The sequence below is a fragment of the Apiospora marii genome, assembly GCF_038362585.1.
Source record: "Apiospora marii strain CBS 49790 chromosome Unknown utg000004l_segment0_segment0, whole genome shotgun sequence".
Lineage (NCBI taxonomy): Eukaryota > Fungi > Ascomycota > Sordariomycetes > Amphisphaeriales > Apiosporaceae > Apiospora > Apiospora marii.
In genome coordinates, this window is record NW_027117375.1 from 1499891 (window position 1) to 1527855 (window position 27965).

Sequence of the window (27965 nt, forward strand, 5' to 3'; positions counted from 1 at the left end):
CTATTCTAAACGCTTCCCGATCAAATTCACATCCCATTCCTACAGTCTCCGCCTCGCCGCACAGAGATAAACGAAAGCGCCACCCCAGACTCTTCCACGATGCTTTTCCTAGGCAACTTCCTCCAGGGTACGATGCCTTCTTCCGCTTCATCGCCCGTTTCCCCCTTCCCGGGCGTTATATCGCTATCAGCACCTCGCTAACGCGCTGATTTCACACATGCCACAGTCATCGTACTCTGCCTAAACGCCGTAGCAGTCCTGTCCGAAGACCGCTTCCTCGCGCGCATCAACCTGTCGACCTCGACCTACGACCCCGCGTTCGGCGCCGGCGACTCCCAGAGCGTCAAAGCCAAGGTGATCAACGGCATTGCGAGCGTGCGGCTGGTTACAAGGAGTAGGTTCCGTTTCTCTTCTTCTCTGCCCATCCTGGCTGTTCCTCTATGCGAGACCCCCCAGTGCGCATAGGGCACAGAGGCCATGCAAACAAGCAACAGAGGGTTACAAGGACTTGGGATAGTGAGACGCGCCCAGATGCTAACAATAGCTCGTTTTCAGTTCCATTAATAGCGGTCAATACCCTGATCATTCTGTACAGCCTGATCCTGGGTTGAAGCGGCCGCGCTGCCAAGAGAAACGAAGCAATGAAATCTGAAGCAAAAGTTAGATAGAAAAAGAATGTCGCTATCGGTGGCGTGTTGATGTTGAGCTCGGCGTTCCGGTTCATTCGGGGGAAATATAGCAAGATAAAGGTCCAGGGGGCGAACACCAGTTCCTGGTCGTCACTACAACAAGATTTACGTGGCCAGCCGGAACGTGAAGTACCATTTAATGAGGACAACTACTTTCATTGATGCCTGAAAATAAGAGCCACCAAGCTATGTACCTGTATCTCACGAAACCGCCGAGTCAAGTAGAGCGAGTAACTGGAGGTACGGTCTGGTCCTCATAACAGGCCGTCGTTCAGTTGAGGCATCCGAGTCTAGTAGTAGGTTATGCTACTTCTGCTCAATAATCCAAATCGCTCGGCCGGGGTGGTATTGCGCCGGCTATTATAAAAAAAAACACGCTTCCGTCTTTTATATATATATAGATATATGACGGCTTGTGCTCGCTTCCTTCCCGATGCAGAATGTGTCTACGCCAAACTCCGGTATGTCTATGTTGCTTCATGACAAGACATTATGGCTTTTCTTCCGGCCGAGACTGAAGCTAAAACGCTCCTTCATCTTGGGTGTATGCGGCGGCTTCTCGGGATTCACTGCTTCGCCATTCGGTGCCGCTTCTGCTGGAGCTTCGCCGCTGTCGCGTTTCGACTTGTCTTTGGATAGGAAGTTGAGGCTCTTTCTGGACATGGACTTGCTACCGCGCCGCGTCCGGTTGAGAAGGCCCATGCTTCCCGAGGCAACGGCCGGTCCTGATGCCTCTTTGGTCTTCGGGGGCTCTGCTTCGGGGGCCTTTTTACTTTCCTCGAGTGCCTTCTTCGTAGTTTCAGCTCCGGTTTTCCGAGCTTCCCGCATTTGGACTTCTCGTTCTTTCCTCTGTTTTTCCTTGGCTTTCTGCTCTTCCTTCTCGGCGGCCTTTCTGGCCTTTTCTGCCGCCTTCGCCTCTTTCTTTTCTTCTTTTGATTTGGGTTCCACCTTGGTCGTCTGTGATCTAGCCAGGACAGTAGAGCCTTCCACTTGGTTAAAAGGGGTGGGCAGTGGTGGAGGCGGAGAAGAGATGACCATTCCGGGGGCAGTCGACGCATGAGCCAATTTCACCATGTTCTCGTGGTCGTCGATGGGGAAGTGTTCGGTTGCGAAACTTGTCGCGTAAGGCCATTGGTCGCCCCAGCCTGCCCATTCTCTTCTGTGGCTACATCTGCCTTTTCGCTTGCTATGCGGACTTCCTCGAGACCTTCGGCTTCCTGTTGGGCACGTACCTTTTCAAAGGTGGTCTCTTGGTATAACAAAACATAGGCACACGCCATCCCAGGCTTGTCGCCAAAGAAGTTACGGACGTAATGCTTGTCCACAGGCTCGACCATCTCGTCATCAAACAGTAGCCAGCCCCGGTCTTCCGTCTTGATAACAGAGACGTAATGGCCGTGGTATGCATTGCCGCCGATATGGACAATGACGGCATATAGTTCATAAAGCCGATCTGGGTCCTCGGCGTCCTCTGTTGTGTTAAACATGCGAAGCTCGTAGGGGTATACCACACGGTGAAACAGCTTTTGAAGTCTGCTATAATCTTCGGTGTACTTGAACCGTTTCAAGTGCAGTGCCAGTACCTTCGGTAACCGCTTTATCTTCATACGCTTTTCAGCTTCTTGCAGCCCACCGCAATGGTCGCAGTGGAACTTGTTCCGCTCGCAGAGCATTTCTTCGGCGGAGAACTTTTGTAGGCACGATGTCACTGACGAATGCTCTTCCAAATCAATGGACAAGTCCAAGAATGTTTCATCTCGCTGTGATGTAGTCTCGCATGTCAGGCATTTCGTCTCCGATGTCAACACACCTTCAAAGATGTCATGCACCCAGCCAGTACCAGGTGAGTTCACGCCGTTCGATGTAGGCATGATCGCATGACTCAATGCAGACTCGAGTGATTGCAGGAGCCCGTCGTTGGCGCTTTTCGACTGTTGCTCCAACAATCGGTTCGCATTCCTTTCCACATTAGAGATGACATCATTCAGAACAAGTCCGTAAAACTCATGGGCATCCTGGTGCATCGAGTTACGAAACATCTCGTTATCGCGTTTGAAGATCTCGAGGAACCGTTGGGGACTCAAGACGCCTGTTCGAGTATTCGCTTCGACGAGAGTCATAAAGATGTCGCGTAAGCCGGTGAATGTGCACTCGTCCATGCCGTATGCGCCCGGGTTCTCCTGCGCCAGCTCCAGTATCGGGCCCTTGAGCATCGCCTGCTTTTTCTTGTATTCCGGGGTATCTGGTTTGTCTTCTGGCCTGAGTCCCTGCTGAGTGCCCGGTATCACCTGTCCCGAGTTGATCTGTTTCCGCCGCGCCAGGGCTTCAGCCGTGGTCAGGGTCTTCTTTCCGTTTGCCTGGTTTGCCGTCCCGTTCTCGGCCTGGGGGGCCCGTACAACGACGTTGACTTTGGGCTTATAGCCTTCGGGGGTTTCGGACGGTGATAGAGGCGGGTAGTTGAGCACGTGCTCTCGGAAGACAGTTGTATAGTAAAGGGCCTGAACCATGGAATTGCAGTAGCTATCGCTCGGTCAGCACCCAACATCTCGCCAAGGTTGTCTATAAAGCCAGGAGGCTTACCAAGTATTCCCGAACTGAGTAACAAGACATTAGCATTATGCGATCAGGTGCGCCGACACACGGGAGACATACGTTTTCCAGGCCATAGAACTTGTCGGTTCCATCTTCACGTACGGGGCCAGCGTTCTGGAGCATCTTCTCTAAGGGCGTCAACTCGGGCGGCGGCTCTTCCTTCTTCTTTTGCGCATCCTTGCCAGCGGCTTTGGCGTCGCTCTGGAACAATGTTATTATGTTGATCCTGCCTGGGAAAATTGGACTGAGCCTGCCCATATGGCCTGAAGATTGGTTGCCAAGCTGTCTGGTGGGAACTTACGGCAGCGCCGGTCTTAAATCTGCTGAGGAGGCTCGTCATGGTCGGCAGAGGCTCAATTGACGGCTTGTTCTTGTCGGGGCTTGTCGGGGGGTGAGCGAGGGAAGAATGGCAGCGCTCGGCCCCGGCGGCCAAGTAGGCGTTGCGCAAGTGTCAGCAGGTCAAGACGCGGCTGCACCGTCGCAAAGCGTCATTCGAAGGTCACGTCGCGGGTGCAGCAGTATAAGAATGGTGTGCAGGGTATATGTGGTAGAGTACGTAGTATACTGGGTCAAAGAAGCACAGCCGGGAGCAAGGAATGCGGTCAATACCAAAACATAAGAATAAGGAGCGACTTGGTATTGCTGGGTGCTGGGGGAGGTTGGTCAGGAGTTGTCAAGAGAAGTGAAGCCGACTCGTTGATTGAATGCTAAGGTCGAGTTACATAGATTGAAGTCAAGTGCCTCAGTGGTGTTCGGGTCTAGGTAAGGAGTGAGTGTACCTCAGGTACGGAGTACAGCAGGCGCATTAGATTAGCAAGGCCCAGGTAGGCCCAGAAGGAATAAGGCGCGTTGAGCGTTGGAACGGTTGAAACTGCCCAGGTGGAAGCCCGGGCTGATTGATTGGCCGAGCGGGGGGCTCCTCGCTATCGGGCGCATTGGGGAAATATAGCACAGCTGGGGTCGATTTCACTAGTACGTACATGTAGCTCAAGCCCTGGTCTCACGACGTAAGTAAGAATACCATTGATGTATCCTTACGCGAGTAGAACTCACTCAGACATACTGCGCGTGCTTCCAGCGAAGAAAAGGGCCCATCGTAATGGTTAGGTAATGCGAACCGCCGTTGTTTGAGAGATCAAGAGGAATAAAATGCAGTCCGGGACTCTCCTACTCTCTGTCCTCCACTTGAGATCTTATGGACACCTACTCCATCAGCCTACATACACCCCATCACGTCCAGTTCTCTTCTTCGCCTTATTGATCCTCATCTTCCTAGAGTTCCCTTTGTCCCTACAGTATATGGGAGTGCCTCGCAGACCGTCCAGAAGGGGTGTGACAGTCAAAGATGATCGTTTGAACAAGGTATAATAGGTACATGTATGGAGTTTGCTCCGATCCGTCCAAGTGCAGGAGAGAGAGATACATGCAATGCGGATTACCTGCATTATTGGCGAATGGATCAAATAGGCAGATAATACGTTGGAGGATCAGATGCCCCATCTTCTGTTTCTTCTCCAGTATGTTCTTGCCCTACTGTTTCCCTCCTGTTCGCAGCACGAAGCTGGGTCCATGATACGGGAAAAAGCGGCGGGAGGATGGATGGCTGGAGGAGCATGGCAGACCCGGAAACTTGGGGCGCGCTAGACAAGCGACCCATTTGATGAGTGCTCGAGATCTAATTCGTCCCAAGCTATTTACCCTGGAGCAGAAATAGAAGAAGAAAAGCACAAGGGGGTCCAAAAAGATGGGGTGGCATCCATCGGGGAGAAGGCCTTTTTCAGGTTGACACTGGCCTCCAAATTTGCCAACCCTTCGACCGCTGTAGGCGCCGGTTCACCTGAATACACATTCGGCAGGTGCAGTTGTCATAATTTTGGATGTTCCGGTATGGCAGCCGGACAGTCTCCCACACAGCCCTCAACTGCACCTTTCCTTCCTTCTCGGCTCAGGAATGAGAGAGCAATGATAATACTTCGTCGCGATTCCCCTCCGTCTTGCACAGACAGTGGAGAATGCAACCCCAACTAAGTAAGCAACAACTACCTATAATCTAGAAGCAACGTGGCGCTAGGGAGCCAAAAACAAAATTCTGTCGCCTCTTCGGCCCTCAAACCTTCTGGGGTATCGAGACACCAACAACCACCAGATGCTGAGCTGAGCCGAACCGGTCGAGACATGGAGCAACAAAATGTCCTTGGCGCTTGGGGTAATTTAGAACGGCCTTTATTCATTCAGGCTAACCAAACCGCCGGGACTCTGGACTCCCCTCCAGTGCCAAGTGTGTATCAATCCAAGGTGCTTGCTTATGGGTACATAGCCTACCCAAGGATGTATTCCGCCATCTCATTTTGCACGTTTTGCGTCGCATCATGTAGAACACGCGGGAACGCTCTTGTATAAGCCGTAGCGGCAACCGTATCAGAACCGCAGCCAAGATGCCGCACCCTCCGCTTAAGTGCGTACCTCAACAGAGGCTTGTTCAAGCACTATATTTTCGATGCGCCAAATAATAGAACAGCCAGCGAAGTATGTCATTGGCTGATTTGGCCATGTGGTACCGCCCTCACGTCATCTCCCTCTTGCGGGTTAGCTGGTTTGGCCACACGGCTCATTACGTACGAACGGCATAAGAAGGCACCACGGGATTGCATTGGTCTCTGAGTGCAAGGCTACAGCCAGGTATATAATCACGGGGAATGGATTACGAGCAGATACCACCACTGCTTTATCCCACCATGCCAATCATCTGACCGAGAGTCTCGCCTTGCGACCCAATCAGCTCGGAATGCCGCCCACCAATAGCGTGCCACTATCATCTACTTCAGCAAGGCCGAAATGCTTCTGGGGAGTGACTAGCACAACCCATTTTTACGGGTATCTGTGTATATCATTTCAAAATAATAGCTCGGGCCGAGACCATACTCCAGTGTATCGGGGCATTGATGATAGACATGAACTCCTCTTTCCCACCTACACGAGAGAAGAATGTATAGGGCAAGCCTCATGGTCCTTCTGCGCTGAAATCATCATTCTTTTCTTACTATGCCGCAGCTTTCACGGTCTTATCTCCTTCCCATGTCGAATCAGAATATCGCTCGAGATAGGGCTTGATAGTATACATCTTGCGACCAAACACGCAAGCCCATCCTGGTTTCGGACGAGTTTTGAGCAATCATAATACTAACCGCGGCGTTGAGTATTTTGCCTGTTCAAAAAAAAATCGTCTTTTGGGTTGCGAACCGGCCATGAGCAAACTTAACATTCCTCTGGAGAAAGAGCCCAGGTTTAGGAGAAACATAAAAAGAAACAGTATGGCAACTCGGCTGCAAAAAGGACATGGATAGTGTTTGAACCCACAGAAACAAAAAGGGACGAAGTCCAACAACACATGATAACATATTCGAAGCTTCAGCATGCAGTACGTGCTGAGTACCGATGGTGTTGACGAGATGTGCGAAGTAGCTCTCTCAAGGCCCCGATCGTTACCGAACGAGGCGGAATATGCGAGCCGAGGCTCTGAATAGTTGATGTGGGCGTAACAGCAAAGGATCTGGGACGGCTTGTGAGCTGCCGATGGTAACAGATGTCACCAACTGGAGCGTGATAGGCCGATAGGGGGTAGGATATTAAGATGGCTGAGCTACATGATCACGCGTCTAACATCGTCTCCTGAGCATCACACTGCATCGTGGCTCTCCCATATTCAACTCTAGCACGATCGGTAAGCAACTCTAATTTCTCCAATCAACATATAGGGTAACCCATACCATGGTTTTGTTACACCGGGACGGCAATGAAGTCAAGATATGTACAGCTATCCGAATCAATCCTAAATATGGGTTTTAACCGCGTCCCAACCCCTTCCTCAGCAATGGTAGCCTTAAGGTTTCTATAACTCGAGAAATCTCACTGTAATAATCAATAGGAGGTGCGTCTTTCCATTGTAATGTACCTCTCCCATTCCTCTACATCTTTAAAACACCGGCCCAGGTGATGTCTATGGCTCCGCCATCATCTCGCGATGCCAGCCTTCTAGGTCTTCCGGAAGAGCTGAGACAAATGGTATTTGATTATTTCATCTCTGACCAAACAACAGAGGAACGGCGTCCTCAGACTCTGGAAAACGAAGCATCCTTTCACAGCAGCTCATTGCTTAACTTCTGCAGGGCTTCGAGAAGGTCCTGCGACATAGGGGCGCGGTTTCTATACCGATCCATCTGTATAAATGGCAGGAACCTGGCCGGCTTCGATCGCGCTCTGGAGAAGAAACCAGAGCTAGCAGATCATGTCCAACGTTTTCACTACACCAACGGAACTTACAACGCATTTGGCGTTCGCAATTCAGGTCGCAGTTCGACGCATGTCCTGTTCATAGTTATGCGGGTTTTATCGCGACTCAAGCAGCTCCGGCTAGTCTCGCTGTGCATGTCGCATAATGAGCTTCATCTACTCAGTGGCATGTTGTCTTCTCTAGCGACTGAGAAGCAATGGCCATCGTTGGAAGCTTTTATTTTCCAGTCTTATGAGGACCCAGAAGAGACAAATGCTCTTCCACGAATGGTCTACATCAAGCTTCCGAACCTGGTACAGGCGTTGACATTCTGCTTCAAGGGGTCGCAAAACATCTATCTTCCACCGAGGCTTCCATGCATATTGTCAACAAACCTAAGACGTCTCAACTTGGAGGGTCTGTCGATGAGCTTCACAGTCATCAGGGCTATACTAGAGCACTGTCCAAACTTGGAGCAGCTCCAGTGCGATCTAAACACAGTGTGAGCGACTTTCGGCGCTTATTCCTTCCTGTTCTAGTGTTTATTACACGTTAGTCCAGTGTCTCACGAGAGATGGAATAACCGCTTGTTCCAGAAGCTTCCACTATTCCCTCTCGAGACATTCTATTACCCCGTGAAGAGTAAATGCTGACACCGAGAGTCGATAGGTCGTGGTCCGAGATCCTCCCAGAAAATTTGGATGATTCCATGTGCCTGGGACCTGAAGGCAACAGTCTGAAGTCGCTTCGGTTGGTAAATCGGGATTATCACTATCAGCTGCTGGACAAAGATCTGGATGAAATCCTCTCCGCGCCCCTCAGATGCTTTTCGACACTAGCCAAGCTGGAGAATTTACGGGTTGACCTGGAGGGCCTGACTAGAGTGACAGCCGAAGTAGGGTGGTTGCCCAAGAGCCTGAAGGAAGTCGAAGTGGTCGTCGCCTGCGAAGTTGATTTCCATCGCCACTGGTACGTGCCAAATGAAAACACCTACGAAATTCGAAACGGCGGTAATTCCTTCGATTGGGGCGAGCCGAGGGACACTTGGCTGTCGTTGTGCTTCGTCAAATTGAGCCAGAGTGTCTGCGATGGCCTCTTGCCCGAGTTGCGCAGCCTAGCCGTGGATCACGAGCTTGACTTGGAGGACGGCGAACTGGTCGCCGCTACCAAGGACAGTCCCCAGTGGCAGGCTTATTATGAGCACCACACCGAATTGCTGGGAAAGGATGGCATCTCGCTCAGTTGGAAGTGGACCTCTGAGCGAGGCGCACCGCACTCATAATCTTTCCTCGTACGTGGGCGAGTTCGTTCATTGGTAAGAAGGGCTGAGTGGGTGTGCAACCAGCCAGGCGTATATCCTGTCAAGAAGCAAGAAGGAATTTATGCTAAAGAAACGGGAAACGAGAAGTGAAAACAATTGAAGCCCACTGCTCTTAACAATCGACTTGCATATATTCTGCGTACGAATATCTCCTTGGCAATACTACACGTAATTACCTACATAATTACCTGAAGTCGGAACAGTGTTTCAACGAATGCCATCTTTTTTTGGTTCGCTCAAGTCCCCCGGAGGGAGGGACGGCGACGCCCCGGGGGGCACGGATGATCCACTGAGCTGGCCTAACCTGACTTGTAGTAGCCCCTCCGAAACAGCAGGCACAGGCCAGAGCTCCCCCCTTCCCTTGAACCCCACCACGATTAATGCTGGCATCCATCGCCAGTAATTCCCAACGCAACATTGAAACCTCCCTCTCCCAAACCACACAATCATTGCCAGACCCCGGGGCGCCGCAGACTCTTCTTCTTTCCGTCGACATCATGGCGTCCGCCGATCCTTTTGACTCGGCTCTGTAAGCAACCAAAGAAACCGCCCTCCCTTTGAAACCCGCACGCCGAAAGCTAACCCCTCCCTTCCTCGTCGCCGCCACGCAGTGACCTCCTCCGCCGCCTCAACCCGAAGCACACGACGAAGCACCTGCAGAGCCTCATCTCGCTCGCCCCCGACCTGACCGAGGACCTGCTCTCCTCGGTCGACCAGCCCCTGAGCGTCCGCCGCTGCAAGCAGACGGGGCGCGACTACCTGCTGTGCGACTACAACCGCGACGGCGATAGCTACCGCTCCCCCTGGTCCAACGAGTTCGACCCCCCGCTGGGCTCCGCCGGCGCTGGCTCCGAGGGTGGTGGCGCCACCCCGAGCGAGAAGGTCCGTCGCATGGAGGTCAAGGCCAACGAGGCCTTCGACGTCTACCGCGAGCTCTACTACGAGGGCGGCGTCAGCTCCGTCTACTTCTGGAACCTCGACGACGGGTTTGCCGGCGTCGTATTGCTGAAGAAGGGTGAGTGAAACATGGTGTTCTTTTTCTCTTCCATGTTCCTGCCCATGGTGGCTTTGTCGACTCTCCAGGACGGGGAGGAGGCAGCACAGCGATCGTTACGAATACGAGTGGCTCTATAACCTCGACTGGGAAGGGGGAGAGGAGTTGTTTCTTTGGATCCACTCTGTATGTGGCTTGCAGAAACACCTGAGGTACATGGTGGTTTCGAGTATAGTAGGGGCGCACTCAATGAGGCGGAGGGCTGAGTGCACTGCATCAGGGGCGCAACATGGGCTACTACCTGTGCTACTTGCGATCTGAGACCTCGGATCTTGGGCCGGAAGACGCTTCGATCGATCAGGGACCTGAGTCATGGGTCTTACCTACTACCTCACAAGCGCCCCGGCGCTCACGACACGATTGGCAAATGTCGACTTGTTGTTTTTTCTGGGGCTAACATATGATTTCCCAGAGGCCAAACCAGGTAGTGCCAGCGAGGGCTCCTGGGATTCGATCCACGTTTTCGAAGCCATTGACCGCGCCCGCATGACCCAGTACAACCTCACATCCACTGTCATATTGTCTCTTTCGACGAACAGCACCGGCCTCGGCGACATGGACCTGAGCGGCAACATGACGCGGCAGATCGAGCAGGAGCTGCCGGCCGAGAGCGACGAGCAGCAAATAGCCAACATTGGCAAGCTCGTCGAGGACATGGAGCTCAAGATGCGCAACCTCCTGCAGGAGGTCTACTTCGGCAAGGCCAAGGACGTGGTGGGTGATCTGCGGAGCGTGGGCAGTCTGAGCGAGGCGGGCAGGGACCGCGAGGCGCAACGCGAGCTTATTGGCAGCATGCGACGCTGATAATCTAGAAGCGACTATTGGGATTCGCAAATCGTGCATTTATCTGGCTTAGAGGGATCTATCTAGTCTCAGGCCTGCTACTGTATGTTTCATGTACCTGGCGCCAGCAGTTGGCATAGACGGCCGAAGAAGGCGGACGTCCTCGCTGCTGTTTGGTAGAAGCATTTCAGTTACGGAGTTACTTTTTGTTCGAGGATTATCCTTCTCCGCGCGCCCATGACGAAGCACTTGGGGAAATGTTAGACATGGCCAATAACGATGATGAGACAAGAGAAAACACAATTCATCTTAAGATGCTGTTACACCGCATACTCGCTCACTCTCCCTTTCCCTTCCCTTGCTGGGAATATCAGATCGGGGGGTGTTCACATGAGAGCCACGAGTTTGATACCCTACCATTGTCCAGAACCATGACCCCAGCGGCCAGTCAAGTCTTGTCTTAGAGAGCCGAGGGAGCCGACATTAACTAGATCCGGACGAGGCGTGCGGTGAACTTGTGTGGCTCTGTGTAGCTGAGCTCGGCGAATGTCTGCCCCTTACATAGGAGCCGCAAAGCCACTCAGTCGTGCTGACTTCTCTACCGGTTGGGCCGCCCTTACTGACGGGAAGCTGCGTAGGGTACGTACGTGTCGCGTCCATATTGGCTGGTCGGTTTCGCCTGATGAGTGCCTTACAGCACGAGCAGTCAGCCATGATGAACAGGCAACTAACTAACTGGTGGATTCCGCGTGAAGCTTCCAACTTGGATGGCGGTTGTTCCTCCGTTAGAGCGGCCTGGATCGCGGGCCCACAGGTTACGGCCTACGGGAGCAAGTTAACATATGTGCATAGGTACCAGGGACCCCCGGGTGAACATTCTGGACAGTGAAACACTCGATGTCTGTATCTCGGTTCAGTATACTGCCTATAAAGACGATGTTTCGCTGGTCATGGTGACCTAGGGGGGATAGGAGAAAACAATAAAACTCGCCGCTTATTAAAGTAAATAGGCCAATACAGGTTGGTAGGAGCCAGGCGACTCCCTCCTACTACTAAGAAGCGTACTATAGAGGGATGGATGGAGGATGTAAGTGGTCTCCTATCATGTAGGAAAAACACCAGAAAGCGCAACCGCCCTCCGATCCAAGGGGAGTGTCATCAGGCCAGGCAGTCTAGTCGATGCTGCTTTTTGTCATCTTAGCGATCCTCCGAATGCGCGAGCGCCTATCGTTCCCAAAACCAGGATGTCGCTTTTGAGAAAGGGGAGCGAAACTTTTCTACACATGGTCTCGCAAAAGGTCTCAGCGCCACCACCCGGATTATTGTCCGGTGCTGTGTGACCTGCTATCTCTGGCACACCATCTCGTCGTTGGTAATCAGAGAGGAGCTCGTTCCTTGTTTACACACGGCTCGGGGCGCATAGAAGACAAGGGGCCTACCGCGAGATTCTGACACGTAAAATTGCACGGCAGTTGTAAGGGGGAAAAGAAGCATTTCCACGACCTTACGAAGCAAGGATTGAAGATGGGGCTTGCCTCTTACATGAACGGAATAAGTGCGTCTTTGTCAGACCTCGCAGCAAAGGTAGCAGACTCACCGAGCCAGTCTCCTCCATGATAAAGCGGCATCCGTGTCTACATTCGGTACAAATGGCTCCGGGGCCTGTCTATGACTTGGTGGCTTCAGTGGAATACGAGACAGGCATCTCACACGGCTCTTGTATTCTTACGTGACTGGTCTATTTGGGCTAGAGTCGTCGAGCTTACAGGTTGGACTCAGTGTAGCATTCGTTCGTCCCCGGGCAATGTAGGCAGTCCGTGGTATGAGATAGACTGCCGGAAGTTGAGTAGGCGGAGAAGAAGGAACTGATAGATCTGGGATCACCACGGCGAAACCACCAGAGTCAAAGTTGCTGCAATCAAGCCGTATTCCCCTTTCCCTAATGAAGCACAAGGATCGCTTGCGTACGGTTACCACAAAGTACGTAGCATCGAGCTGGCCGGCGGGTGAATGCCGGATAAGTATAGGGGGCGTCTATAGCATTCTTTCCCCCTGCTCCCCCCCTATCTGCTGCACTGGCAGAGCTCCGGGGCGTTTCGGTGTATCGGTTCCCAATTAGCAAGGCCACGCAATGTTGGTCGGATAACGGGACACTGGTGTCCTCGAAAGACAAGCGTGTTGGGAAGGAACCAGAACCTGCCTGCACCACAACCGAGACGACTCACGAGCTGTCCGTTCATACCCACTTCGTCACTCCGCCGGAGAACACCTACATACGCGAAGGTTGGGAAGTGCCTGGGAGAGATCTCTCGTCCAAGTTCTATAGCCAGGTACTGCCTACCTAGTCTTGCGACTGGCCCGCTTGGGCAGGTCGATCCAGCCTTGGCCTGCATACGCATTCTTGTTGTCACTGCAAGGGGATGGAGACCGGCCTGCATCACCAGCGGTATATGTATGTTCAGATGACTCCTTCGAAGGATTTCATCGAGCGGCCCTACTTGTGGCCTGGCCGTGTGGCCTGGGCCTGGGCTCTTGACCTGCTCCGGAGGCCGCGAATGAGTGTCGGACCTGACCGCAGGTTACATTACGTTGCGACAAACCTTGACAACAATCAATTGGCTGTCCACCGGTGATTTGATAAACGACGACGCGTTTAGGGTCGACCTCCAGAGTTTCCATCATACGATCAGGAACAGAGACAGCCGAGCAGAAATGCTGCATGCAGCTAATAAGCTCCCAGTGCCAAAGTCTGGCAACGTCGTCGTTGCGGGATCCGGTCGGCAAGCGGAAAGAAAAGATAAGCGATTGCTGTTGTTGTCGTAATTTCCCTCCGCATGGCCAGTGCCATGGGTAGAAAATGACTTGCATATCGCTTAGTTTCGAATCTTCGACACGCATTCGCGGCTGAAAGGGGGTTGCGCCGCTGCTTGCCAGCCAACCCGCCTGGCAATGAAGGTTGGGCATGCAAACTTTACCACGGATGTGTCATTTCGATCATCGCCCACCCCTATGTTCGTACATGTCTGATGGTATCCATAACGACCAATAATCACCCCCGCGCTGCAACCGTCCCGTCTGTCGGTCTGATTCTCTCTGGGGAAGAGCAATTAACTTCTGGGCCCCAGGCGTGTTGCCCTCGCACCGGCTTTGCTGTTCAACTGTCGTGTTTCATCATAATCAGATCAGCAATGCTTTTCGTCATTTGGCATCTGATTGTCTACAAGTACTGCATCCAGACTACTTGGCGCGCTGCTGGCCAAGGTGGGAAACCCCTGATTGATTCGGGCTCCGTATGCCAGTCTGAATGTTGAAGCAGGCTGCTACTGCTGCATGCTCAAACAATGCATGCCTATAGTATGCAGAAGGCGACCCACGAGGCTGGGCATTGCTCGTGTAATGCCACGCTTCAGGTGAGTCGCGAAAGTACTTTCATATTACTCCCAGGCTGAAGAAAAACAAAGGAAAACAAGTATGGCGGCGTGCAAATCTTCGGTAAATATATGCCCCCATGTAGCGGGGAAGTTTGCCGGTGCAGAAGGGCCAACCTGGAAATTTGTCTTTGGTGTGTAGTTGAGGCTGTCCATGTTCCCAGGTGCATGTTGCGTCCCCGAAAATACATACCTCGAAAAACTCTTGCTTGCATCGCCATTCAAGCGAGTCATTTGGAATGGTAATCCCCTTGGCGGACTTGCAGGCCTCAAATTTACCTGCGCGCACGCGGCCATGCACACCAAAGGCTGGCAGAAAGGGCCGTCTACTAATAAATAGCTGCTCGACGAGGTGCAGCAAACATTTGTCCCCCAAAAAGCAGGCCGAGACACACACTTACACACACACACACACACACACCTCAGCAAGGATCAACGTCGAACGGGCGGGACGGAATGGTGTGCAATGCAGGGAATCCTTCTAGAAGGTTTTTGTTTCTGAAGCTACCAAGCCCCTAAAGAGATCCCGTGAAAGGAAGGCCCCTGGACGGGAGATGCGGCCTCCAGCGGGATCACCAGCTAAACGGGTGGGTGCCCACTACCCTAGGATGGTGGTTTCGCAGCAGCAAGCCAACCAGCGGCGGCCCAGCGTCAGCACCGGACGCCCCCTTGCTTGCCTCCAAGAGCCATGATTGGGGTCGAGCCAGCAGGTTGCAGCAGGCCTGCATGCACATGCAGCATTTCACAGCTGCACTTTCCCAACAGCTGCTGCCCCTGGATTCTTGCGAGGTTGCAAGCTTCCATTGACGTGTTGCTGCAGAGGAATATTTCCCCGAAGATGGATGGACCTGGCCGTACCAGGCCTGCGCCACAGCAGGTCAGACATTATTCTGGGGCGGCATCTGCGACACTGCGCGACATTGCACGACAGCCAGTTTGGCGGTGGTAATCATGGTGATGGTGATGGTGAAGGCAGACGAAGGGGTCCCACGTCAAATTACCGTAGCAAGAGCGAGAGCACGTATTCCGAGGGGCCAGGCCATGTTATGCCATCCATGGCATGCGTGCTGCATGCATGCATGGCTACAAGTACACCTGGCCAAAGATGGAGCCCGGCTCCTGTTTGCGTTCTGGCTGCAGATGTTTGTCAGTGAAGTGCCTCATCGCGGGATGGCAGCATCCCCCACCATGGCTGTGTCAATGAGGAAGAGGAGGAGGAGGAGGAGGGCAGAGAGACGAGAAGGAAGAAGAGGGGGGTGGATGAAGGACTGATGTATCGAATCGATGGTTATCTGTGTTGGTGCTGGGCGACAGAGCTTGATTGGCCTGTGTGGCCAATAGGATAAACCATTTAAGGAGTGCGAAGGTGGACGATGGATGCGAACCACCAGCTTCACAAAGTCGGTGAGAGGGGGGTTTGGATTGCCAGGCGGCCATAACTCGACTCAAACATGGTCATGGTCATGGTTGCGATGTGGTGTGGTGCGTGTTGTTTGGATTTGTGTGCCACGTCTGCGGACGACCAACAGGCTCTTCTGATACCAATCACCATTGCGAAGCCATGCGAACAGGTCGCTGGTGAAATTTGCTCCAAGCAAGGGCACCGCGCTGCAACCTATCAACGACGCACCTTGACGTTTTGCATGACCTACCTTACTTGCCGACGATTGCCAAACAAGAACATCGAATTGGAAGTCATCGTCACGACACCAGGCTCCTCTTGTGGAGTTGCTGGACGTGTTTCTGGAATCCATGGCTTCAGCGTCGTGGAAATACCCAGCATGCGTTAGCAAGTGCAGGTGTGCATAAGGTGGCCCGAGGTAGGAACTACTCGACGTCTTGAGGCTGGCTGGAAAGGATCTAGAATGATTGTATGATATAATGTATTAATTCAGTACATAGTTCAATCTTTTTTTTTTTTGTTTTTTGTCCATCGATATCAATCAATCAACCACTTGGAATCGAAGTTGAACACAAGCAAGTTGAAGGGTTTCCTGATAGGGCAAGAGCCAATGCCAAGCTAGGATATGGGCGCTCGTGGCTTCCGCAACCCCTTGGAGTTCGTCGCATTAACCGTTGATCATTGTTTTTCTCGGTCGACTGACTACAAGACGGTCCAGGCAACAGGTGCATACATACCTCCTGGACTGGCAACAGCAGCGCTGATGGCGTTCGAGTTCTTTCGCTTGAAAGCCGGGCCTTGTTTCAATGCTCCCAGGGTTTCAGTCATGCCAGACCAGAAGATCAGATCAGGTGCAGTTATGTTTCCAATATAATATATCAATGGGTTTACGTATCAAATACAAATGCATTGGGTTGTTTGTTTTAGAAGTGTATACCTTACCTACTTACTCGGTACTTCTCGGCGTTAAGACAGTGGATGTATACACGTCGTATATACCTACCTTAGGAATCGAATAGGTAGCCGCCGACGGGTTTTAGACCTCATGGTGTTTTTAAATTGATTATTGGGTCAATCGTCGACTGAAATGGGCCATGGAATCCTCAGACGCTCAAGATGTATGCAGCAATGGGTTTACTTTTTTTTTTCTAGCTTGAACCCGATGGCACTTGGAATACTTTAGTGGTTGTACAGGGGTCTCATGTAAGAAAAAAAGGACCAGCCCGCTATCGACTCCACTCGCCTTTTTCCCTTGGATTGAATCACCGATTGACCAATCCTCCGTTTCATCTCTTCGTGAGCATTAGGTATACAGTGATCCATCAATTGACGTGCTCGCGAGGTCAGCAGCGACTCTGGCGACATTGAGGCGAGAGTCGATATAGAAAACCACACGTGCGTAGAAAGGGGAAGCTGGGAGTGGTGCGAGTCTGCAGGCGCGTAACTACCAGCTGTACTTACTCCGTACCTGTAGCTAAGTTGAAAGTTGCCCCATCCATACCGGTGGCCTAAGTTAGGTACGTTGGTAGTGCAGCGCGCCCAGTTCAACGCCGCCTCATTCAGCCCGGCCGTTCTGTCTTTGAGCCAAGTTACCTATGTACTGTAGGTACCCAATAAGTTAGCGAGCTATTCCTTGTTCCCTGGCTCATTCAAAGTAGTCTCCTCCATCCGTCCATCCATCCACGCATCCAGCAGGCCTGCCTGTCTAGTACTGCCATCCCCCTCGCCTGCATTGATTGATTGAGAGGGACAGGACAGGCAATAGACACACGGTAAGTAGGCGAGCGGTAGATTGGGTTCTACAAGTTCATATAATCAACTCGGCCATGACGAACCTTCAGGTCTGTTCCCAATTTCTGCTGTCCCGCCGCTCCGAACCCATTATTAGGTACAGCTAGAGTTGCCGTGCCGTAGGCCTCTTTATTTTTATTCCTGGGGCGGTCTTTTTTTTGTTGTCCCCTTGGTCGCTCGTCAATCGCTAATGTTCCCCCCTCCCCCTCTCTCTGCCCCCCCTGCGTCACATCGCACAAATTCCGTACTGTCTTGGGGACCGGGGGGTGGTACTTGCCAATCTTGCTTGACACTGACACCCTCAAACCAAACCCTCAACCCTCATCGAGTCCCAGTCAGCCAGTGCCAGTTCCAGTCCCTCTCTCAAGCTTCAGGGATTCCTTCATTAGCTCCGGCCTGTCTTTTTATATAGGGCTGGGGCTCTCCCTCCCGCTTGGACTTGGAAACTGGCTGGACCCTCCCCAGCAAAGTGAAATGAGCACATATTAGCTCCCTCCTCTCTGGCATCAGGAAGTCCACTCTTGACCCAATCGTATCTATCTCTGTTAATATTTGCCCTTGCTCTTTGCTTGTGTGCTTGGAAGCGATACAGAACCGTATCCCCTCTTTCCCTAGCCATAGAAATCGCCAGTCTTCTCGCCTCTTTTCCTGTTGACCTAATAATACGCAACCCCCTCCCCCTCGGAACTGACGAGCCTCGTTACTGCCCATCAAGTGGAGCTTCGAATTTCACGGCCTCCTGCACACTTCCCCTCCTCTTCGCAACGGCTTCGAGGTTGTGCTCGACACACACCCCGCGTCAAGCCCCCCTCTGTGAACCTCTCTGAACCTCAGACCCTCGCCCCAGACCCTCGCAGACTCGTCTGAACGCTTCCTTCCCAGGATGGCTGCCGAGAAGCCTTCGGTGCTCATCATTGGTGGGTTGGGCTACATCGGACGCTTCTTGGCCCTGCATATCAACAAGAATGACCTCGCGTCCGAGGTTCGCCTGGTAGACAAGGTCCTCCCCCAGCTGGCCTGGCTAGCACCCGAATTCGACGAGGCCTGCTCAAACGACAAGTTCATACAGGCAGATGCAACCAGAGAACGTAAGTCTTCCACCAACATTTCCCCCTCCTCTCCCATCTCCTCTCTGGTGTGAGTTGTCATGGGCATTTGCTAATTCCGTCTTCCCGTTTTGCAGAAGCCCTGTCGCGGATATTCGACCGAGCCGACGGCAAGGAATGGGACTATGTCTTCAACTGTGGAGGCGAGACGAGGTACTCACAGGAGGACGAAGTATACCGGCTCCGATCGAAAGAACTGTCTCTGGCTGTCGGCCGGGAAGCGGCAAAGCGCAAGTGCAAGGCCTTCGTTGAGCTGAGCACGGGCATGGTGTACAAACCTGACTCGGCGCCTAGCAAGGAAGGGGATAAGACGAAGCCATGGAGCAAGATTGCGGTGTTCAAGCTGCAAGCCGAAGAAGAGCTGGCCAAAATTGAAGGGTACGTCCAACCCCCCAGCCCCTGCGTCCCATGACTTCTGGTGGTGGTGGTACTAACATTACACGCAACCAGATTAAACTTGGTCGTGGTACGCCTTGCTCACGTATACGGCCCCTACGCATCGCAGTGGGTGGCCACGGCGCTCTGCATGGCTCGCGTTTACAAGCACCTCAACGAGGAGATGAAATGGCTCTGGACAAAGGACCTGCGAACAAACACGGCACACATTGATGATGTGACACGTGCCTTGTGGGACGTGGCCAAGTGGTACGACGCGGGCAAAGCCAACTGGGACGAGAAGGAGATGGGAACGACTCCGACCTTCAATGTGGTGGACAAGGGGACCACGACACAAGGCACCGTCGCCAACCTCATCGGCGAAATGTTCGAGATCCAGACGGGCTTCCAAGGCCAATTCATCAGCACCTTTGCCCGAATGAACATGGACAGTGTTGTCGATGACATCAACGACGAGTTGCTGGGTCCCTGGGCCGACCTCCTGGCCGATGCTGGCATTACACGACCTGGCCCACTGACGCCGTTCATGGAGAAGGAGCTTCTCAAAGACACCGATTTGAGCATGGATGGGTCACGATTGGAGGAGGTGGTTGGATTTGAATACCAAAAGCCCCAAATCACCAAGGAGCTCCTGGAAGAGGTCATCGAAAGCTACAAGAAGATGAAGTGGTGGCCGTGAACGATTCGACAGTGAGACAAGACAAGTGGGCAGATACATAAATTCCATATCGACACAAGGGTACATGACATCGCCAGACCAAATTCGAAAACCTATCAAGGGATATGATCGATTGGGCATGGTTCATTCACCAAAAAGTTGCAAGGACACGGGTTGCAACCACGAGCGCATATCGCTACGGTGCTCAAAGTGAGGACGTTTCCCTCCCAAAGCCGGAGGTTACGTCCATGTACGAATAGGACATCATTAAATTTCCCGTTTCGCCAGTAATGAACAAAAAAAAAACCCCAATTTTTTTCTATTTGCCTCTCCAGTCTGGAGAGCCGCAGATGTTCAGATGAGGGTCTATCAAATTGTGTGCAGCTACCAGTCATGCGCAAGCGAGAGCCGACAGTGAGTGCCAGCGCCTGATACTCGCGTTGAAAGGCCCGCAGTTGCCACCATCCCGCATAATTTAGCGCTGCTACATACATACACACTTGCAATCAGAACATCATCTCAAGAGGGATAGCTACTTACTCCTGGAATGGTCAACTAGTCAGTAGCGCTTCGACTAGAATGTTGCTGTGCTTGTCTCCTTCTCTCATGGGAGGGACTGTTCAAAAAGCCTGCTATCCCAAACTGACTGTAGGCGCTTACAGAAGACCCCGCTCACCTGGATGAGTTAGCCTTGGTTGCTAGTAGTGCCCCTAGTACTCACCGCTGTTCGTTGCTGTGGCCGTCGCTTCACCTTTGCGTTCGCGGGGTTGCAATGGTGTGCCCTGCTTCTTATCGTTCTCGGTCTCCTTAGCCGGCAGATCAGCGCCAGTCTTGGCGGGAGGAAGAGAGGAACAAAGAAGAGATAATCAAAAGAGAAAACATGCAGTTGGCGAATCTACCGCCAGAACTCCTGCGGGAGATCATCTCGCACATCGATGAGGCGACAGGGCGGGAGTATGCAGATCACGGCTCGCCCAGCCTCTGCGCCTTGGCTCTCAGCGGCGCTCGATGCCTCGCCGAGGTGGCCACTGCCCTGCTCTATGATGTTATCACCATTGAGCGCAACGGGGACGGCGCCAGAGATGGACATCGCCTGGTGCTGCTGAACCGCTCCTGCCGTGCCAACCCCCAGCTGGTCCACCGCATCCGCTGCGCCGACATCCGCTGGTTCCACAGCGTCGACTCGACTCCGCACTACGACGAATTCCTCGCGCATCTCGCGCGTTCCAGCTCGCTGGTCTCTCTCGAGGCCCAGCTGGGCAGCCCCCCGCCGCTGCTGCCGACCCTGACCGGCACGGCGGCGGCGGCAGCGGCCACCAGTAGCCCTCTGCCCGCCCTGTTCGAATGGAAGGCCGGCGACTTCGCGGCGCTCCGCGAGCTGCACGTCCATCTGAACGATGTGGACCACGATGCCCGGATCCCGGTGCCCTTGCTCGTCCGGCTGTGTGAACTGTCGAGTCTGCAAGAAATCACTCTTTGTGTCACCCCTGCCGTAGATGACGATGGTGATGATGATGGTGATGGCAGTGGTGGTAAGCAGGTCAGTAGCTGCGATGCAGAAGGCGACCGACTACCCCTGCTTCGGCCCACGGAGATGTGCTTCGGGGGCGGGCAGCCGGTCTCGGTGGCCTTTTTGCGCCAAGTCCTACCACGTGCTACCTCGCTTAAGACGCTCATCATGAGCTTGCCCGGCGCGGCAGTTGTGGTCAACCGTAAGATGGCCGACGACGTGAGCAGCGGCGGCTATGACCTCAAGGGCCCGGTGTTGTCCCCACGGTCGATTGGGAAGCTGCTGGCCCCCGCCGCCGCGTCGTTGGAGCTACTGGACCTCCTTGCGGACAACGTGTACCTCCCTGCGCAGCACGACGGCTCGCAGATTGACCTGTCGGCCTTCATGCGTCTGCGCTCGCTGGAGATCACGGCGTGCCTGCTCTTCGGCGCCGGAAGGGGTTGCGTGGTAGGCGGAATCGACATCTGGCAGCGGCTGCCCCCGGCCCTGGAGAAGCTGACAGTCGCGTTCGACGGGGACATGGGGCTCTTCTGGTCCCTGACCGAGATGCGCGAGCACGCGCGGGCCGGCACGTTTGCGGAGCGGCTGTGGGACCGGCGCCTGCGCGACGGCGGCGGCGACGGACTGCGGTGGCTCGTCGAGCTGCTGCGCCGGGTCGCCGACGGGGAGCTCGGGAGCCAGCTGCGCAGCGTCGCGGTGGAGGAGCGGGAGGTGGTCGACCGTGACCGGAACTGGGCCCTCGCGGCGTGGCGGCAACCGGGAGAAGACGGTCGGCTTCGAGACCTGGCGCAGGCGGCGGCCGTGGGGCTGGATATTCAGCTGCGTGTGCCGCGGACTTTCCGGTCGGAAGATATCGAGGTCACCTATGAGGCCGAGTATCATGGTCACCGCGGGACCGTGTCGTACTACGAAGAGGGGGAGGACCCGTTGAGCGAGGCCTCGAGCTCGGCAAGCGAGGACTCGGATTGGTGAATAATAACTTGAATATTCATTCTATAATGTATTGATTATCACTGCGTGACGGGGGAGAGCGGGCGGGACCACACCTCCGGATAATGGGAGATTGGACGACTCTATGGTGTTTTTTATTTTGAGAAGTGTGTGGCGGCGGTGGTGGCGGATGAAGGTTTCCGCGACCATCTCGGTTCATGCCGCCCGCCGGGTCTGGGCCTTCGAGGAAGCTGTTATTCTTCGCAACCAGTGCTCGGGCGAACTCTATTATCCCCCATCCCTCCCTCCATTGCAACCCCAATCTCCACCACACCGTCCATCCCCCCTCTTCACGATCACCATGACGTGACGCACGGTCAAGGGAAGATACCGCGCGGTCTTTGGGCAGCAAGATGCCAAGGTCATGACGTACGAGCTATTGGGAGGCGCCCAGACGAAGCATTCGATCGATGGAGAGAGAGAGAGAGAGCGCTCTCTGCTTTCCTCAGGGAAGACATACATATATATACCTCGTTATCATCAAACCACTGGAGAAGAACTGCTCTGAACGGCTTCAAAGTATACAAGTAATATATACAAGATCAATCAAACAAACCATGCCCGAAATTGAGACCGTCTCCGGTTCGGAACTCCTCATCACGGGCGGCGGCAGCTCGCCTTGCGGATGGAAGCCGCATGAGGATATCGAAGTCATACTCCTCGAGGTGAGTCGAACAATTCGCACCCATTTTTTGCGGCCACGAATTTGACATGTCATGTTCGAATGTTATATATACCATGCTTATCTTGATGTTTCTGTAGCCCACAGGAGATACGGGGACAGGTACGGGCGGCGACGATGATGTGACGGACTGGTGACCGATGATGAGCAAGTGGCAGCGAGAAGAGAGATGATCACTCGGCTAGCGATTTGTTCAAATTAAGGAATCAATAAAGATATCTTGGTTTTATATCTTCCTGTATCCATTAATCGTGTTGGCAGCAGCTGTATATACAGGTTAATTTACTGCACGTCGAATATACAATCATCACAAGGCATCCCAAAGACACGGAAAGAATGAATAGGTAACTACCGACTAAGCTATACACGAAACACTAGCAAACGAACAATCCCGAGACTCGAATGGAATAATACACACTAGGAGATTCCGCCATTGAGCGGGCTGCCATGGACATCTCCCTTCTTTTCACTACCACGATACAACTAGGTGTCGCAAGGTATCAGCTTTACCGTATCTAGAAGCCCTACCAAGCTCTGCGATTGTTGGATATCACGCCACTATTTCTTCTCTTCAGCTGCGGGACCGCCGCCGGTGCTGGGGAAGCCCATGAAGATCTTGAAGTAGTCCTGAGGAGAAGTAGTCAGCAAAGGTTTCATAACACTATACAACCAATCCAAAGGAGAAGAGAAGGCGAGCAAAACTTACATAAATCATCCACTGGAGACCGGTCAAGGTACCAATCATGACGATTCGCACCGGCAGGCCGTTCCACAACCCCATGAAGCCAATGTCGCGGTAGTTGCGGGCCACGGCGGCGCCGAATCCCTCGCCGGACGCGCGGTTCGCGTTGAGCTTGCTGACCAGGACGTCGGCCGGGTGGGAGACGATGGCGCAGAGGATACCGGCGAGGTAGCCGCTGGCGAAGGAGACGCCGGTCTGCGCGGCCTTGCTGTAGTCGCTCTTCTGGCCGGGGAGACGGGCGTACATCATTTCAACAATGGTTTCGAAGGATGCAAATTTCTGAGGCAGTTCATTAGCTTTTGATAGTTTTAAAGAAGTATGCCCAGTGCCCCTTTTGTCGGGGTGGAAAGGAGGGGGGGCTGGGATAGGTTATACCATCATCGTATAGGGGATTTGCCGGCCCCAAAGAGGGTAGAGCCCCTTGTAGAGCCCACTGTAGCCTTCCGCGGCAGTAATCTTGGAGAACCCATCAAGGGTTCCCGTGTATGGTGGAGGAATAGTTGTCTGCATGCGGACCTTGACGGCTTCAAAGGGGCAAAGGGCAATATCGGCAAGGAACTCGGCGGAAGCAGACGCGGCCAGGTACAGTCCGGTCTTGTACTTGTTGGCGTTCTCCGGGCCGGCAATGTCGGCATAGGTCTTCTTGAAGTACTCATACCTTGGACAACATGTTGAGCCAACCCATCGACATACTCAAGAGGGTTGGTATATAATTTTGCAGCACTACTTACCATCCGTATTTGAAGGCGCCCTGGGCAGAGTACCCGAAGAACGTCGGGCCCCAACCCGTGAAGATTCCCCGGAGCCCTTCCTGGCGGTAGATCAATCCCCAAGCCTGGAAGTTGCCCTTGTAGAGCTTCGAGTCGACCTGACGTCGGCACTTGACCAGATCCAACGGGGTCACAGCAGTGTGCGTCAGTCCCTAGCAGTGGTGTCAGTCATAGGGGCTCGGGCGAAGTGAGAGCTGACCCTCGGCTCCCGTTCTCGGTTGGGGTCACACTCACGCAGGCCATCAGCCCTCCGAATGTACAAGCGGCATAGTAGCCGGGGGAAAAAAGCTCGAGCTGGCCCGTCTTGGCCTTGGTGGCAGCGCTGGCCTTGTCGAGTTCGGCCTGGGCCTCGGCGCTCAGCTTCTTGGCCTTGTTCTTGGCATCGTCCACGACGGAGAAGGCGCCGTAGAGCTCGGGGCGGGCCTGGTATGGCGTGGCCTGGGAGCGTTGCGGGGCGACGCGCGAGGGCACAGGAGAGCCGAAGCTCTGCTGCAAGATGGTGTGACTCGGAAACAGTCCCGTCATGATTATGGAGTTGTCATCAATCCGAGCTATGTTCCGTATCTGCTACTGCTGAGTCGGTATTCGTGTTAGCCGGGTAAGGGCCGATCGGTAAGGGCGGGGAAGGGGCAAACATACGACAGAGCTTCGGTGTCTTGAGTTGGAATGTGGTCAAGGTCCGCGAAGGGATGGTGGATGCTTGTCTCTGGTCAGTTAGCACGATATCAATTCCGGATGGCCAGGAAGATGTATCAATCACGGAAATGGAATCAATAGAAAGAGTTGAGGAAATGGCCGGCTTAGGTTATTATGATGATAGGGATTTATTTAAGTGCCATCTGCGACGTGATTACCCGACTGTCCCATCCCATTGGCCGTCATCCAAGAACGTAGCATCCTACCCAAGGGAGCTTGATGGTGGTCACCGTGGGACGGAGTTAAAAGAGTGGTAGCTCCATTGGAGCTCCTTGCTCCTTGTTCCTCCTGCATGTCCCGACCTGAGGTGTGTCATATTTGGCTGACATGTAGTAAGTATATTAGGTTAGGTCTCGTATTCTCCTGCTCTTCCCGACCTATTCTCTACGCCGGTGACCTGTAGCTTACCTACTTAGACATTGAGGCACAGCAGGTCGATAGCCATTGTCCGAGTACATGGAATTGAAGAGCACATACGATAAAACCAATGTCATGTCGACTGGAGGTCAAAAGCAGCGCTGACTGTATTACTTACTTACTTCCATACTACTAGACGGTGGATGGAGTTGGTTTCGCCGGGGAGGGCCCCACCCTGTCACCGCGAGCCGCTATTTGACTCCCCCCACCTGCACCTTTGAGAAATAGTGCCAGCGTCATCCCACTATCAGCCCTGCGAGAAAAGCGAGCCGACCGAGCGACAACGGGGACGCATACTCACCTTGGCCGATCCCCAGTTCTCGATCTATCTTATTCAGCACCAACCCAAGCCCAATACCTCGATCATTTCTAGCCACACCATCCAGGCTCTTTCTTGTACCTGCAGATTCCATTGCCAAGTAGTCCGTCACAGCCGTCGCCATCATGTCTACAACAGTTTCCATCAAGGGTCCGCATATCGGCCCCTCGCCTGTCAAGCCGGCCTTTGTTAGCAAGTGGTCGTCGCGATACCGCGGTGTAAGTCATCTCGAGCAACTTTGCTTTTTTTCTTTTTCACCCGCCCTCCCTCTCTCTTCCAACTTATCCGTGTCTCTGTTCACTCCCTTCCGTACTACCTACCTTCGGCAATATGCCTGGCTGACCACCACAACCTCCCCCGACAGGCCACCGTGCAAGACCTCGAGCCCCCGGCCGCCCTGTCCCTGAACCCCACCGACCCCATCTCGCTCGCCATGCTGTCGGCCTTTGAGCGCGACTACACGCACCTGACGGTGGTGGACGGCGCGACGCGGGCGCTGCTGGGCTACGTCTCGATCCCCACGCTGCAGTCGCAGCTCGACGCCGGCACCGTCAAGCCCGAGGACGCCATCGGCCAGGCCATGGCCCGCTTCCAGCGCAAGGGCCGCAAGTACAAGGTCATCACCATGTCCACCCCGCTCGAGGAGCTCGAGGCCTTCTTCGAGGGCGCCAACGACCCCTTTGGCCAGAAGCAGGACTTCGCCGTCGTCACCGACGAGGGCCGCCGCTTCGTCCTCGGCGTCGCCACCCGCGACGACCTCGAGGAGTTCGTCAAGAGGCGGCCCGCGTAAAGCAAGGGACGCGAGGAGGACTGTTAGTGCGCTACGGCTGGAAAGGGGGCAAAAAGGCGGGATGCCGAACACCATCCTCTTCCACTGGTAGGAAATATTGCGAATAATGCCCAAGAGGCTTGCGAAAGGAAGCTATCCCATGTCGCATAACTCGGGAGTTAACGAAAAACCGGCATAGGGGCCTGCATTCAACAATAAGCGGCTCTTCGCCCGGTGGAACTTCGCGCGGGTCAGTCAGGTCAGATAGATAGGCAGCATGGGCAGGGGATCTTGGACTGGGCCAACATGCATTTACAAATATCGGCGTTGCGTTGTTCGTAGTGGTAGTCCGTACGGTCTGGCACATCTTTGCCTTTCTGGCATACGGGAAGGTATTCGGCTCTTCAACGAGTCAAGGACGGTAACAGATCATCCAAAAGCAAAATGAAATATAATCACTACTACCTTGCCACCACATCAATTCACGGAAAACGGGATAGATACCTGCGAGATGGATCGTGTCCATGGAAGACTGTGCTCCATATGTAGAAGAAATAATGGAACACCCAGTAACAGGGTAGATGGGTGGAAGTGGTACCAAGCCGCACGGTGATCAATGGAGGAGTGACGGGATACGTTGTGAGATTTGTATGTATTAAATCTAACGCTGCATGCTCGATCCCTACCCCTTGGTCTGAGACCTGTCTCTCGTTGCGGATTAGGTCCTGTAGGCAGGCACACACTTAAGAGATGAAGTCGTAAATCAGGCGCATCTCGACCTTCTTGTCGCCCTTTCGGAGCACGATACTCCTGGCGTAGCGCCGCTCGCCGCCGATGGTCTGGAAGCCCCAGACCTGGACGGCGATCCAGCCGTCCTTCTGGTTGTCGGCGACGCTGACGAGGTGGGCGGCGCCGTCGGGCCCCGTCTTCTCGGCGTCGCCCTCGAGCCAGTTGGCGGCGAGGTAGTCGGCGCTGGCGGCGTCGACGCCGTGGGCGAGGACGGCCTTCTTGAGGTCGCCGGCCGTGTCGAAGTACGAGTGCGAGTCGACGGTGCCGAAGAGCCAGTCGCTGTGGGAGCGCTTCTCGCCGTCGGCGCAGCGGTTCTCCGTCGTGCCCTTGATACCGCCCGTCGCCGTCTGCTCAATGTCGATGCGCACGCACTCGCCCTCGGCCGTCGAGGGGGGCAGGTGCGGGCCCGAGTACTGCTTTACCGACAGCGTTACCGTCGCGAAGCCAATGGCCTTGCGCGTCAGGTACCCGATGCCCTGCAGGGCCAGGCCCGGCTCCGTAGGGTCCGACAGGTTCTTGTTCTGCGCACCATCGAGGGGATTAGTGAGGGACATACATGCAGTAGGCAGGCACAGACAGCTCGAGGCATATGTACATATGTAGCACACTTGAGGTACGCGAAAGTGGTGGCCCCGCACGAATCTGCTGCTGCTGCTTAAAGCTACCACCTGGCCGGATTCAATGCTGTTCAACATGAACTTACCATAACCCAGGTCCCGTTCAGGTCGCCGATCGTCTTGCTTGCTGGGGCTGCCATTTTGTGTTTATGTTTGTGTGTGTATATATATATA

The 27965-nt window shown here is 53.9% G+C and overlaps 9 protein-coding genes across 9 annotated transcripts; 6 read left to right on the top strand and 3 right to left on the bottom strand.

The window, feature by feature from the left end:
- Positions 1-99: 99 nt before the first annotated feature.
- PG985_006420 (uncharacterized protein) lies at positions 100-611 on the top strand (the record flags this gene model as incomplete). Its single annotated transcript, XM_066826189.1, has 3 exons — positions 100-127; positions 227-394; positions 556-611. The coding sequence occupies 3 exons, from the start codon at positions 100-102 to the stop codon at positions 609-611; spliced, it is 252 nt and encodes an 83-aa protein (XP_066685796.1).
- A 555-nt stretch (positions 612-1166) lies between these two features.
- Positions 1167-3621, bottom strand: PG985_006421 (uncharacterized protein; the record flags this gene model as incomplete). Its single annotated transcript, XM_066826190.1, has 5 exons — positions 1167-1766; positions 1859-3209; positions 3270-3283; positions 3342-3482; positions 3583-3621. The coding sequence occupies 5 exons, from the start codon at positions 3619-3621 to the stop codon at positions 1167-1169; spliced, it is 2145 nt and encodes a 714-aa protein (XP_066685797.1).
- Positions 3622-6694: 3073 nt separating this feature from the next.
- On the top strand, positions 6695-8833 carry PG985_006422 (uncharacterized protein; the record flags this gene model as incomplete). Its single annotated transcript, XM_066826191.1, has 3 exons — positions 6695-6739; positions 7272-7865; positions 8330-8833. The coding sequence occupies 3 exons, from the start codon at positions 6695-6697 to the stop codon at positions 8831-8833; spliced, it is 1143 nt and encodes a 380-aa protein (XP_066685798.1).
- Positions 8834-9369: 536 nt separating this feature from the next.
- PG985_006423 (uncharacterized protein) lies at positions 9370-10730 on the top strand (the record flags this gene model as incomplete). Its single annotated transcript, XM_066826192.1, has 3 exons — positions 9370-9401; positions 9484-9887; positions 10339-10730. The coding sequence occupies 3 exons, from the start codon at positions 9370-9372 to the stop codon at positions 10728-10730; spliced, it is 828 nt and encodes a 275-aa protein (XP_066685799.1).
- Positions 10731-18213: 7483 nt separating this feature from the next.
- Positions 18214-19511, top strand: PG985_006424 (C-3 sterol dehydrogenase/3-beta-hydroxysteroid dehydrogenase; the record flags this gene model as incomplete). Its single annotated transcript, XM_066826193.1, has 3 exons — positions 18214-18418; positions 18514-18814; positions 18887-19511. 3 exons carry the CDS (start codon positions 18214-18216, stop codon positions 19509-19511), a joined length of 1131 nt encoding a protein of 376 aa, XP_066685800.1.
- An 859-nt stretch (positions 19512-20370) lies between these two features.
- On the top strand, positions 20371-21972 carry PG985_006425 (uncharacterized protein; the record flags this gene model as incomplete). Its single annotated transcript, XM_066826194.1, has 1 exon — positions 20371-21972. One exon carries the CDS (start codon positions 20371-20373, stop codon positions 21970-21972), a length of 1602 nt encoding a protein of 533 aa, XP_066685801.1.
- A 1258-nt stretch (positions 21973-23230) lies between these two features.
- On the bottom strand, positions 23231-24709 carry PG985_006426 (Mitochondrial phosphate carrier protein 3; the record flags this gene model as incomplete). The annotated part of the gene is made up of 5 exons (XM_066826195.1): positions 23231-23299; positions 23379-23693; positions 23790-24072; positions 24146-24336; positions 24419-24709. The coding sequence occupies 5 exons, from the start codon at positions 24707-24709 to the stop codon at positions 23231-23233; spliced, it is 1149 nt and encodes a 382-aa protein (XP_066685802.1).
- A 1032-nt stretch (positions 24710-25741) lies between these two features.
- Positions 25742-26406, top strand: PG985_006427 (uncharacterized protein; the record flags this gene model as incomplete). Its single annotated transcript, XM_066826196.1, has 2 exons — positions 25742-25834; positions 25981-26406. 2 exons carry the CDS (start codon positions 25742-25744, stop codon positions 26404-26406), a joined length of 519 nt encoding a protein of 172 aa, XP_066685803.1.
- A 722-nt stretch (positions 26407-27128) lies between these two features.
- On the bottom strand, positions 27129-27931 carry PG985_006428 (uncharacterized protein; the record flags this gene model as incomplete). Its single annotated transcript, XM_066826197.1, has 2 exons — positions 27129-27695; positions 27878-27931. 2 exons carry the CDS (start codon positions 27929-27931, stop codon positions 27129-27131), a joined length of 621 nt encoding a protein of 206 aa, XP_066685804.1.
- Between the last annotated feature and the right edge of the window lie 34 nt (positions 27932-27965).